Below are 13,364 nucleotides of genomic sequence, written 5' to 3'. Positions count from 1 at the left end.
TGAGAAGTCTCTGCTAAGGTCGCATGGCATATATGGGTTTTCACTGTGCGAGGCGGCATTCCTTACCTGTTTAATAAAGTTTTCTCCCAAAAGATTTATTTGTCACATTTAAAGTACAAAATCAAATACACAGATCCAGATACTGAACCATTTGTACAGCTTTATACATGTTATTCAAGCTACAGAAACCCTGGAACACCGTGGGGTTGAGCCAACGGGTCCCCTACCACGTGGATTTTTCTACGTGGCACCGGTCTTGGCTGGTGGTCAGGAGCCCGCGGCCACGCGGGGCCAGCTGCATGCCTCATTCTACGCCACGCGACAGGGGACTCGGGCATCCGTGGGGTTTTGTATCAGTAGGGGGTCCTGGAGCCAACCCCTGCAGATACAGGGGGACAACTAAGTTTTTGAGGAGTCAAGTTATACATGGGTTGGACCACGCCTGGGGTCGATACCCCAACGCATGCGCTGTTCAAGGGTCAACTGCATACCCACCAGCGCTCTCTTAAGTGAAAATAACATTATCTCTAAAGAAACAAACCTGGTTCTTAGTAACACTGCCAAATGTAAATTATTTTCACTTTATCATTTGAACGGGTAGAAACATATTTCATAGGAATCGGCAATTACCAAACATAAATGCAACATGTTCACACGGACTTCTTAAAACATTCTACAAAATAATCAACAGATGAACCCGGGAATCAAAGTCTTTGGGCACATTAATCCTCTGATAGAAATGTGTTATGAGAAGACATTTTAGGTTATTAATTACATTCCAAGAGTTTTGTTTCAATATTTTTTAATGCAAAGAAAGGACTTTAGTAGCACAGCGTTTCTAGGTCATATTTTCTATGAAACTAATGGATTTTCAGGGAGCTACCTAAATCTGTTAAAAATTAAACAGGTCATTGAAGGAGGTATCTGATTTTTAACACTGAGGGTTGCTTCAATCAAAATGTAAGGACACAGTTCTTCAAGAGAAAGGCAGACACTGAGACTTGCCAGATACGGAACCGATGACGTCGCTGAACCCACAGCTGTCCCGTGGCCGCGGGGACGAAGTTCTTAGAGCTTTTGTGTTCTGGGACGTCACCTGCCTCACACGCAGACCACAGGACACCGACCCCAGGGGCCCGCAGGCGGTTCCGTCAGGGCCCACTCTGCCCCCGAAGCGGGAACACGCGGACCAGGGTCACGTCTGAACCGGAGTGCGTCGGTGGCTTCACAGCAGCACCAGCCAAGCGTTCGACGTGGCGTCTCCACGGGAAGGGTTCCACTGACACCAGTCACTTCGGTGCTGCAGCGGGGACCCAAAGCAGCTCCCTCGCAGCGGCTAACCTGCCGGGGGCCGCACGCCCTGAGCCCCTCAGCAGAGCAGGAGCCCCTCCTTGGCTGCCAGCCGCTGGCGGTGGACCTTGTCCTGCTGCAGCTCCTCGTGGTTCGGATGCCAGAGCTTCATGATGACCCTCTCGATGTTGAGCGCGTACACAGTGTGCGTGGGGATGACCTCCCTGTGCACCTGCCGTGAGAACGCGAGCACATCCCGTCACACGCTTGCGATACGCGGAAGGTCAACAACACACGGGAAGGACACACAGACCTACAAGCTGAACCGGGGCACACTGAACCCCGATGCGGCTGACGAGAAAACCGGAAACAACGAGGCTCTGAAATAGGAATAAGAAAACGAGAGGATCCCTTTCCTTTTCCTTCTTTCTGGGGAGACGGGGGAGGCGGGGGTGTAAATCAGAAGGTCTCCTGGGCCGGGTTTGGAAAGCAAGGCTCGGACGACGCGCTTTAAGAGCCAGCGATGAGGGCTGGAAGGCGCAGGGCGGGGAGAGGAGGCGCCACTGACGGCCTCTGCGGCCGACGGACTCGGGCCCGGCCGAAACCCAGGTGAGCCGGACGTGGACCTTACCTGCAAAGCCTCGAAGAGGTCGGACATGTTCACGGGAGGCAGGGACGCGGGGAGGGTGTCCCCGGAGCAGGCCAGCAGCAGGGCCGCCTGCTGCTCAGCGTCGTCGGGGGGCGGGTGGGAGGCCGGGTTCTGGCCGGCACAGGGCGCAGAGAAGGCTGGAGGGCTGAAAACAGACAACTTGAGAGACGGTCCCGCGACAGAGCAGGTGACGGCGGGGCGGCTCCCGGGGGGCCGGGCTGCGGGACCCCACCCCGGAAAGGTGCCTTAAAGCGGAGCGGAAACCCCCGTTCCTGAGCGGGTGCGGACGTGGGGAGGCTGCCGTCCCCGCTGTGAAAGGCGGCCCACGGGCCAGGCGGGGAGCGGACGCAGCGCGGCTACGTCGACCCCCCACCCCAACGTCAAACGTCACCACGCTCGGGACACTGACCGAACGGTCTCCTGCCCTTGGGAGCGTCTGGTCGAAAGCATAGAAGACTTTACTTAAAGGAAACAGAAATCGTCATCAAAAATAACAAGCCCGAAGAGGCGACACGGCACAAGGGAGGCCACGGCAGGAATGCAGGGCGGAGAAAACGAGTCGGACCCGCCGCGCTCCGGGGCTGGGGCCCCGACGCAGCCCCCGCCGGGGGCCAGACACAGTAATCCAGGAGAGGGTCTGGGAGGGCACGCAGCAAGGCGGAAGGGGGCCCGGGCCTGCCGTCGGCGACAGCGGCTGGCCTGTCCCAGAGGCGGGCGCCGGCCGCAGGGGACAGGAGGCTCAGGGGGCTGGCAGGTCGGAGACGCTGTCCCCGCATTCCCCACTGCAAGGAGCCGCTCTTTCTGGCTTGTTTTTCTCTAGAGAAGAACAGCGATCCCGGGCAGGCATGCCTGCAGGGGACTGGGGAGAGGCCTTCGCCCTGGGGACCTAGTGGCCGCTCGCGGGTCCCGGCTCGTGGGGTGGGCGTCAGCGGCCCGCCCTGCGGCGTCCACACCACCTCCCAGCCCTTCGGCCCTGGCGATCCCATCCTCACTCCCGCCAGGCTCCCGGCCACTCTTCGCCCCTTCTCCCCAGCTAACCAGACAACCAGACACACACGGTCCAGAGACACCAGTCACCACGAGGAGAACAGCAGTATTTTTCTTCCCCAAAGACTTAAAGTTTGGACATATGTTTTGGGAGGGGAGAGGACGGGGGGGAGGGGTGGACACAGGCGGCGCGTAGGGAATGCACGCCGTGTCACACAGGGTGACAGGGGACGTGACAGCGGTCCTGGGCGGTGTGCACAGCAGGGTGCCAGGAGCGAGCTGCCAGCACCCAGCACGGGGCGCCCTCGTCAGCGACAGCTACGGAAGGTGACGAGAGCCGGGAGACTGGCGGCCACTCCCCCGCCCGGCACCGCGCGGCCCGGCCCGGCCCGCCTGGCCACCCCAGGCCCGCGATCTGTGAGCAGGGCCGCTGTCCCGCCGGCAGGGGCCACCCCGTTCCACCTCAGGGGATGGGGACATCGCGGCAGACCGCACGCGGCCGCCGACCTCTGCGGCGTCCCTTCCACCATGAGGAGAGCTCAAAGGACTCGCTGGGTGTCACGCGAGGGTGCAGAGCGAAGCAAAGAAACCGCGGCTCTCAGCGGCGCCTCACGCTCAGAGGCACGAGGACCAAGGACGTGACGGCGGGCTGTCGCAGGGAACAGTGACCCCCAGAAAAACAGACGCCAAACCCAGGAAGCTGCGATACCTTTCTATCAGGTTGTTGTAAGCCACCACACTGTTCTTCAGGTATGGCTGCGGCGTCACGTTACTGCCAAAGGCGTATTTAAAATGACCGTCACGTAACCGGTATGCTTTCCTTCTGGACACAACTGACGTCAATATATCTTTAAGGTGATTCTGTGAAAACAAGGAAAATAGCGTGAACTCCTCTTTAAGAGCAAACCACAGAACTTCCAGTGAGCCAGTCGTGTTCACTGGCATTTAGTGTCGTGGAGACGGGGGACGGGCTGGCACGTGCAGGAACCGAATCGGTGTCCCCTAAGGAGCCCCAGGGCCAGGCCAAACGCGGGGAGGGAAGGAGGGGGACGCGCTGTTTCTATTTAGTTCTGTTTCAGGTGAGTTTGTTCCCTATAAAATTTGAGTTTTTATTTCTCTAAATGGGCTCCTCTCTCTCCAAAATAATTTTCAGATACCTTTAAATGATGGCACAAAAAATAAATACTTTTTTAAAAGGAAGCGAACCACCTTGAAATGTGGTTGAAAACGAGAAGGTTTCGAGAGCTGGGATTTACTGGTTGTATCGTCCACGCTAAGGAAATCCTCGCCTGGAAAGCAGCTTGGTTCTCAGAAGCCACGTGAACAACACAAATAGAGGAAATAAACAAAAAATTAGGTATTTAATATCCCTTCGGCCTTCCGAGAGCCCAGGACATAGGAGTGGGCTGGAGAAGGTGAACACAGGCAGAACGGGTCCCAGCCACTGGTCGGCAACGGGGCGGGCCGTGTTTCAATCACACTGAGGTTCTCTCGTGTCAGGACTTCACGGCGCAATGTGTCACTGCCACAAAGAATTCACTCAATGTTTACAAATCATGACCACGGAGGCACAGGTGAGGACGCGGAGGCCCAGAGGACGGGGGCGCGACGTGGGGGCCCCGGGCGGCACCCGTGCACCACGGACCCCAACGTGCCCTTGGTCGAGTAACGAGATGAAAGCGAGCGGGCGGGCGGGGGCGTGCGGAGACACCGGCTCTGGTGCCCTTCGGCCACCCAGCGGACGGCGAGACCGAGATTCTAACCGTTGGGGTCCTCGATCGCATTTCTGTCCCCTTAACAGCTGTCCCCTCGCTGAGGAGTCACACGCCACGCTGAGCGGGAGTGTTGTGCCCCAAGGAACTTTTCTGAAAGCTTCGTCTGTTAGGCGAGGGCCACGGTGTGGCACGTGGCGTGGTCCTCCCCGGGGAGAAAACGTCGTCGGTGACGACCGTCCCGAGGTCAGGGGGACGTTGTGGTTCTTTCCTCGCAACACCGACTTTTACCCCCACACACGAGCTCATCACCCGCGATCGGCGAACGCGTTCCTGCCACCGACGCACGAACCTCCACCGCGTAGACCACGGCCGACACGGCCTCCTCGGTGACGTTGTCCAGCCCGTGCTCGTACGCCGTCACGATCATCCGCCCTTCCAGCTGGCCCCGAGTGGGAAGCATCATGGTGTGCGAGCACAGTTTCAAGTCATCGTCATCCTGGGGGTCCTTTGCCACAAACTGCTGGGCTCCCGAGAGGGGGTTTTGAGGCTGGAATCTATGCTACGAGTAAGAAAACTTTTCAAAATTATTCATGACAGTGGCGAGGAATGAGACACAAACAAAAGTAACCAATGTATTGGACTCGAGAGCCCACAAATCAATGCCGCCAAAACCATGCCGCTGGGGTGAAAAAAATAAAAAGTTCATGCGCAAACCGTCTCAGAGTCACACCCGTGTCACGGTAATATGAAGACATGAATCAGGGGGATAAAGGTGGTCTGCACAGCAGCTTATTCTAATCAGTTAGCATCCTGGTAATCACAGAATAGATGACTCTGCGCTAAAAGCAACGATTAGGGAGGAGGAGAAAACATAAAACTATTTTCAAATGAGTCAGAGCACGTTAAGTATATTGGTAAGTAAGCAGCTTCTCAACGTTTAACTATACAGCGAATGCTTCAGCGAAGCCCCAAGACGCCCAAGTAACCAAAACAACAGACATAAAAGCACACCCTCCGAGAGAACGGCGTGCGGTGTACCTGCTGCGCACCAGCATTCTCTATTTACAATTCTCAGCACAGAATCTTTCTAAGACCCGGTCACACTATTTCAAACCGTTTTTCTCAGTCTTTTTCCAAGCCTAAAACCTCAGCCTTCCACTGGGCACGTGTGACAGTCTGTTTACAGGCTGCATGATCCGGGGAGACGCCCCGGTGGCTCCTGCTCGAGCCCAGCAAACAAGATTCTGTAGCGAGGGTGGCTCGTCCCCATCGGAAGTTAGTACGCTAACAGCAACACTCATCGTTTTTCCATTTTCCAGGTATAAAGCTGCGTTTCATGTCGAACACACCTATTTAGACCTCTCTGGAGATGCTGACGCCCTGCAGACTGAATATTCTTGATATAAAGCGTAGCGCAAAGGTAGAAAAATGTTTGTTGATGTTAATGAATAAAGCTATCGACACCCAGTCAAAAATCTATAAAAGGGATACTTTTGGGACACTTTGTTCCCTAGATATAAACTAGAAAAGGCAAGTTACTCTAAAGTGTTTACAAATCTTACAGACAAGTGCCTTTCCGGCTTCTCTGCTGACCCTGGACGGGGAGGGGGGTCAGGGCCCAGCCGGGCGCTACTGGCCTCTTGGACCCCTGGGACAGAAGTCAATCTGGGAAACACGATTTGTTCCAGAAAAATAGTGGAGGGGGAAAGAACACAGGCAGAGATTTAAATCACTGAAAAATCACCAGGCACTAATAACATTACTATTCACACAATAACAAACTAGAATTGTAAAAATTCAGGCGCCTGGACTCACAATCTTTGAAAACCTCACCCACTTCACAAACAGTAACACCTTTCTCCGCAAAGGATGCCCCCCCCTCTTTTTTCAACTCCACTACCAGTATTTTACTAACGATCCAGAAACTTAAGGCAGCTCCTCGCTCCAGCGCGTAATCACTCGTTACCAAGACTCACTGAAGAACAACCTACGTCAAATTTCTGACGAACGGAAGAAAGCTTTTTCTTCCCCTTGGGCTTCCCCGGCTTGGCTGCAGAGCCCCCCGTCCAGGGCAGAGATCCAGTACCCTCTAGGAGACAGGAAAAAAACAGTGACAATTGGTAAGTGCTAAGTTGTTTTCATTTTGGGCTAAAAAAGTATGGAACGCTCAAGTAATGAAAGTAAATAATACTTAAATTCTGATCTCTTTCTACTTATTCTCTAAACTCTCTAAACGAAATCATAAATTCTCTCAAATTGTGTTTTGGTCTAGCTGTAACCAAAACTCTTTTTTTAGGAAGACAAAGTGGCTTCTCCTATCCTTCGTCAGTGTTTACTGGGTGCTTTGCTGGCTTATCGGGTGAGCAACGCGATAGAGGACAGGATTTTCCGGTTCCACAGGGAGAACTGAGCCCGGTACTCACCTCCTCTCTCTTCCAAGACCCCACGAAAATTGGTCACAGAGCAAAGTAAGGGGCACGCGCAAACGGAGACAGCAAGGAAGTGTGAGGCACAGGGTGAGCGCTCAACGAACTTCAAGGATGGGCTGAAAACGGTCTGACTCACGGAGCGGACAGTGCCGGCTGTAGCCCGGCTGCCCAACCAAGGCCAAGAAAAGGAGGCAGGGGCTCCCCGCTCTCCCTCCGGCAAACCCTCCCCCAGCACCGGCCCCTCCGTGTTCTCCTGACCCCCTCCCTGCCTCACTCCTCCTGACTTCAGGCCCCAAAAGCTGGCTGGGCGGGAAGTCAAGACGGACAGGCAGTGTAAGTCCTGGGGAGTCACCTGCTCTAACGGGTTCTGTAAAAGCACCTGTACCCACATCAGAACATTTCCCCTTGAGCCGTCCAGAGAGCGATCCACGCGCAGACTGCGGAGGCTCTGCCGGCGGGCACCGCGGGTCCTGCCGCGCCCTTACCTGGTGTGGACACCAAAATCTGACACCGCGTGAGGATAGCCAGGAGGAAGTCGTTGTGGGAATGGACTGGAAAAGGGAAGAGTGCCACCGTCAAACAGACACCGACGAGGAAGGACCCCACTCTTCCGTAAGCTCCGCTCTTAAGGATTTTGGAGAGCCCCTGCTCTACATGCTCCGCTAGAAACATCCACCTAGTAAGAGGACTTCACACGCCATTAAAACCAAGCTTTCATTTCTTTAAGTGAAAAGACTTCAATTTTTCACAGATCTGGGAGCCCTGCGGAACAGGAAGTGACGCCCCAGGGCGCTGTTTACCGTTGTCCTGAGTGAGAAGTCTGTGGGCTTCCAGGTCGAACTCCTCTTTGCTGATCTTCTGCTTGAACCATAACTTTAAGTTGGCCCAGTACCTGCGGAGGGGAAAAGGCGCTGAGAACCACGGGCCCTGCTTCTTCCGGAGTTCGCCGCACCTGCTCCGTCTCCCAGGGAAGGCCACTGCAGCCCGAGAGGCAGGCGCTCGGTCCCCGCCCCACCCAGCCCCTCGCGGTGTGACCGGGCCTTCAAAGGGAGTGGTCAGGATGGGCCCTGGTCCACTGCGACAGGTGTCCTTATGAGAAGAGACAGCGGCCGTCCACAAGCCACGGGGACAGGCCCCAGAAGACACCGACACTCCTGACACCTCGATGTCAGGCTTCCAGCCTCCGGAACTGCGAGCGTCTGCGGTTTAGGCTGCTCGCCGGGGGCACTTAGTCAGGCAGCCCTTGCAGGCTGGTACCTGGGAACCAGCATACCACGGACCGGAAAGGAAGGAAAGTCACAGAATCGGACGTGTGAGTCAATCGGCCAAAACCACAGCCACACCTGTCCTTCCTCACTGTCACCTTTCTAAAGGACCTACTCTCCAGAACCCTGCACTTAAGGTTAACTGTACTTAACGATATTGTACTATGTGAAACTTGCTAAGAGATCTTAAAAGTTCTCATCACAAGAAAAAAAATATTTTTACCTATGCACAGTAACGGATGGTAAATTATTGTGGTGATCATTTGGCAACATACAAATATCGAATTGTTATGTTGTACACCAGAAACTTACATAACGTTATCTATTATACTTCAATTAAAAAACAATTTACATCTTAACGTGTGTATGCGTTTAAAAAGAAAAAACCTCTTGGTTCTAGAGCTTGGCACCACTTTTCACATGATAGTCATGTTCTCACTGCTGATAATCAACAGTGGACACTTAGGTGCCTCTTTAAAGGACGGGAACAATGATGAAATAAAACTCACAGAAAAACAAGTCTTTTTTCCATCCCATTCTACCCAACAAGAAGAAAGTAACATGAGAAAAACCTGATCATTTAAAAGTCCCGTGTCACTATTTTATAAGAAGATGCAGACATATGCATCTGGAGCATGTGAACTTGGTCCAGAACTAAGACAGGCTGCACCAGGAAACCGTGCCAACGGAACGCCACCTCCCTTCCCCAGCGGCCAGCTTTTCACGCCTGAGCAGCCAGCGCCGGCTGTCAGGAGCCCGAAGATTGTTCCCCAGCCCCGGTGCCTGCGTCACCTCGCCACATACCCGTGGACAAATGGCTGTTTCCCTTAACAATGCTGAAAACCACGTTGCTGGCCTCTGCGAGGGTGAGGAGGACGGTGCCCGGTGTAGGTGGGCCGGGCCAGGAAGCCCTGGAGCAAACTAACCACCACCGAGTCAGCCAAAGAAAATGCAGTGCTACCAGGTACTGTGCACAGCGAGTCGGTTGGCAAAGCCCCGGACCTTGTGGGAGCTGATGTGGGCACAGAGCTGACAGAACGCACTCTGCCCACGGATTAACCGCTGAGCTCGGCACAGACCTCACAGGTTTTGCCTGCCGAGGACCACCCTTTGTGGTCGGGCCGTAGAAACCAGAGCCAACTACTCGGGGAGGAAACGTGAGAAATCACAGACTGTTCAACCAAGAATCACTCTGCAGGCGCAGACGGGGAGAAAGACAGTGAGAGAAGGGGACGCGGACACGGGACCACGCCGGCCCACTCGCTTCCTGGCGCAGCGGCGCACTGACCGCAGTTAGCGGAAGGTCGCAGTGCGCACGCTCCGGGCTCAGGGCCTCTGCGACCAACATCTGACAGCCGGCCAGCGCTGGCCTTCGGAGACAAGGTAGGGGCAAGCACCAGGTCAACACTCCTGGCAACCCCGAACCCGTGTGATGAGTGGGATCACGGAGGTCACCACCGCGGCTCATCACCAAGCTCTGTCCTTCAGACTCACAGTACGGAAACGTTCGTTTTTCAAATATCATTAAGCATCCGAGACTGAACGGAATAAACTGTCTACTGTGTTTTAAAAAAAATGTAAATGTTAGCGGTCTGTATCACAAAAGTAATAAGCTATAATTTTTAATGAAATGTAAACTGCCAATTTTACCTATTAAAATAACTGAGAATCTTCAAGTAAATAAGCAAAAAAGTAGTCTGACAGTAGACATGAATATTAAAACGACTTTAGATAGAATATCTATCTTTGGGAGTTAATGTTTGCTAAGAATTCAAAAGTTAGGCCAAAATAAGATTTTGATTCTAGTGTTTGTACACGTCTGATTTGCTGACGTTCGCAATATTAAAGTAATCTTCAGGAATTATAACTTGTTTTGAGTTGTTCCGTTTAGGCTCCAAGACGTCTTCGATGGAAATTCTGCGCATGTTGTTAGGCTGCGAGGCAGCCTGTCAGCTTTGCCACCCCCAAATTTAAAGAAAGGGACAGAAAAATCATGTACCACGTTCAAAGTAAGTAGCTTTGATCCAGTCGTAATAAAGAACAGACAGAGAAAGATGAGAAGGAGAAAGTGTTGGAGAAAACCCCCCAGATGGCCCGCTGCTGCAGCGGGTGCCGCGAAGCCTTCGCAGCGACGCACTAGCGCAGGGCGTCGCAGGAGCGTCGCCAACGACACGGGCGTTCTAATTTTAAACGTTTAAAATCTGCTTCCTACATCTTGAAAAATAAAACTGCAATAACCGCTACTGCCGTGGGATGGTCCAAGCCCCGCCTTGCATGTCAGCGGTCCCGTCCGTGAAGTTCCCGGGCCCGGGCCTCTGCCGAACGACCGCCTTTCCGCCCGGCCGTCCCGCATCCGAGCCCAGGCCTCGGCCTTCCCGTCTACCTAATGGGCTCGCGCCCAGAGTCGCGAGGGATACTCGGGACGGCGCCTACGAGGCGCGGGGCGGGCGAGTGCCGCTCCCGCCGGGTGCCCGCCCCCTCCGCCTGCCTCCCGAAACTGCCGCGCAGGCCCTACCGACCGCGTCCGCAGCCCCGCGGCGCGCGCCTCCGGGAAGCCCTCCGGGCGGGCTCCGCGGGCCCCGACGCCCGCAGCCGCGCCGGGCCCTGCGGCGGGGAGGCCCGGCCCCGAGGCGCCGCCGCGCAGGCCCGGGCCGCGGAGCCCCGCGCGGAGGCCGCGGGAGGCGCCGGCCGGGCTCTCACTGTTTCACGTTGTCGCCCAGGGCCTCGCTCAGGTTCTTCTTGGCCGCCTCCAGCTCGCTCACAAAGGTCGCCATTGCTCCCCGGCCTCGGCCCGACCGCACGCCGCCCCGCCGCGGCGACCGACAACCGAAGAGCCAACGCGTCCGAGGCCTCGCGCCGCCGGCCCAGCCCGCTCCGGACGCGCGGAGACGGCGCTTTGCTTGTCGACCCCGCCCGCCTCCCCGGAGGTGAAGCGCGGGCCCGAGCGCGGCGCGGGCTCAGCCCCTCCGCCCCGCCCCCGGGTCACGTGACGCCGCGGCCCCGCCCCGCCGCCGCCCCGCCCGCCCCGCCGCAGGGCCCCGCGCAGCGCCGCCTGCCGGCCGCCGCGTCCCCGCCCTTTCAGGCTGTCGCCGCCGCGCAGGCTCAGGATTCGGCCTTTTCCCTGGAGAAGTCTCCTCCCCTCCAGGTCAAAAAGTAAGTGCGGCGTCAACCTCATTATCTTTCTCTGCCTTATTGTTCTCGTCACTAATCATCTGATGTGCCACGTAATTGAGTTATCTCGTTAACTTCTACCTCCTCCGACGAAAACGAAAGTTCCGCGGGGACGGGATTTGTGGTTTCTACACCTCAGTTTCCCCAGTTCCTCAGATCCAATAGCTGAGGGAATGATGTAATTATGAAATACAGAGACAACACAGGGTAAGGAGAAAAGAAAAAGTGTTTTACCACTCCCTGCCCCGCACCACCACGAACTCCTTCTAGCTGAGAGAGATTTCTCCCTCACGCCCCTCGTGCCTCATAATTTATAATCATTCCCTATCTGCAATTGTGCGTCTTGGTGGGTTTTTCAAATCTTAATGTCATCATATAAATATTTTCCTCTGGTAGTACCTGGTCTTTTAAATTGTAATTTTAGCGACAGTCTGCTACGTACCCCACAGATAGAATGTGCACAGTAACTCGCTTCCCAGTTGCTAGACTGTTTTCCTTTTTTCCGTTGAAAGCGATGCTGTAATAAACTTTATGCGAAAAGCTTGTCCTCATCGAGGATTATAAATATAATGTGTCCAAACGCAACACAAAGGCAAGCCCTCCCCAAATATTATTTTCATGGCCATTTTACTTATATATGCGTAAAAGCTTGGCCCGGCCTTGCTCGTTTCTTCCCAGCTGTGTATTTTCTGAGGCGCTGGTGCTTTGGGCAGTAAGACTGGATGCTGATGGAGTCGTGAGATGTCCCAGCTCTAGAGAATGTCATTGTTGCTATTATTTCTCCCAGATGGGATATTTAGGTCCTTCACACCTATTTATAAGCCAGCAATTCCTTCACGCTGGCGCAGCGGAGTGTCTGTCGATTGACTTTTTCACTGCGCTTCTCGGCATCGACTCCTTAACCTTCGCCAAGCACTTCCGGCAAATGTGCGAGTGGTTTCCGTTTCAGAGTCCGCAGCTCTGCTTTACGAGGCGACCTCTCACGTTCAGCTGTAAAATAGTGTCGATATTCTTAGTTGCCCCGTTGAGTTTACCATTATAATGGTCGCTGTAATTTGTAATACTTATGTGGTGTACCGTGGCACATATGGTGCACGCATACGGTTATACCCCGGTACGCGGTGGCTCGCGCTTCACATAGATGTCTGCTAGAATTAAATGTTTTAGAAAATTCAACATAATGTTCTTCCTCATCTATCGGTATTGACGCACGGGCTTTAATGCAGCTAGAGGTTGCAGACTAGCTCTATTAGGAAGATTTACGGTTGAAAACATTGGACAGGCATGTGGCCCTGACACCACGTGCGTCTGCGTCATGCCGCCAGAGGAGGTCGGTCCGTTCTTAATCACTTTTTGTGCCGCATTTCTTGGACCTCATTGGTAGTCCGTGAAGCCTTCGCAGTCCTTCCCAGAATAATACTTAAATGATTAGGATTACACTTAAAACAGCTTAACTGGAACACAGGTCTCTCCACGGGCCCCAGCTGAAAACCCTCTGACGCTTTATGAGTACAGGTCACCCTGGACCAACACGTGGGGCCACTAACGCGCGGGTATTTTCCATAAATACCGTCGGCCCTTCTACCCGTGGGTTTCGCATCTGCAGATTCAACCAACCGAGGCGGACGACCGCGGTTTCGCGTTCCCGACCCCGCGGTTGGTTGAATCCGGTAGTCCCGGTGCCGAGCGTGGGGCAAGGGGCGGTTACCCGCGGATCTCCCACGGTAGAGGTGGCCCTGCTGACCCGCCTCGTGGCTCAAGAGTCGCAAAGGCCACCGACTGAAATTCACTTCTTCACAGTTCTGGTGGCTGGAAGCCCAAGACTAAGGTGGCAGCAAATATGGCTTCGGGCGAGGCC

At 54.7% G+C, this 13,364-nt stretch overlaps 1 protein-coding gene across 4 annotated transcripts; it reads right to left on the bottom strand.

Annotated features, from left to right (window-relative positions):
- Positions 1-62: 62 nt before the first annotated feature.
- Positions 63-11,282, bottom strand: TADA1 (transcriptional adaptor 1). Of its 4 annotated transcripts, none has more exons than XM_016148564.2 (8): positions 11,036-11,273; positions 7,871-7,962; positions 7,556-7,621; positions 6,633-6,730; positions 4,991-5,200; positions 3,636-3,787; positions 1,922-2,084; positions 63-1,522 (listed from the first exon to the last, which is right to left on the bottom strand). In XM_016148564.2, the coding sequence occupies exons 1-8, from the start codon at positions 11,107-11,109 to the stop codon at positions 1,370-1,372; spliced, it is 1,008 nt and encodes a 335-aa protein (XP_016004050.1). In that variant the 5' UTR covers positions 11,110-11,273; the 3' UTR covers positions 63-1,369. The 4 variants fall into 4 exon arrangements, with proteins under 4 accessions (XP_016004050.1, XP_036090599.1, XP_036090598.1 ...); XM_036234706.1 differs by having other exon boundaries at positions 1,516-1,625; positions 11,036-11,274; XM_036234705.1 differs by lacking the exon at positions 63-1,522 and adding an exon at positions 1,560-1,670 and having other exon boundaries at positions 11,036-11,274.
- Positions 11,283-13,364: the final 2,082 nt, after the last annotated feature.

This window comes from Rousettus aegyptiacus, unplaced genomic scaffold (genome assembly GCF_014176215.1).
Source record: "Rousettus aegyptiacus isolate mRouAeg1 unplaced genomic scaffold, mRouAeg1.p scaffold_m13_p_17, whole genome shotgun sequence".
Taxonomy (NCBI): Eukaryota; Metazoa; Chordata; class Mammalia; order Chiroptera; family Pteropodidae; genus Rousettus; species Rousettus aegyptiacus.
Note: the sequence above shows the minus strand (reverse complement) of the source record. Positions and strands in the feature narration are given on the sequence as shown.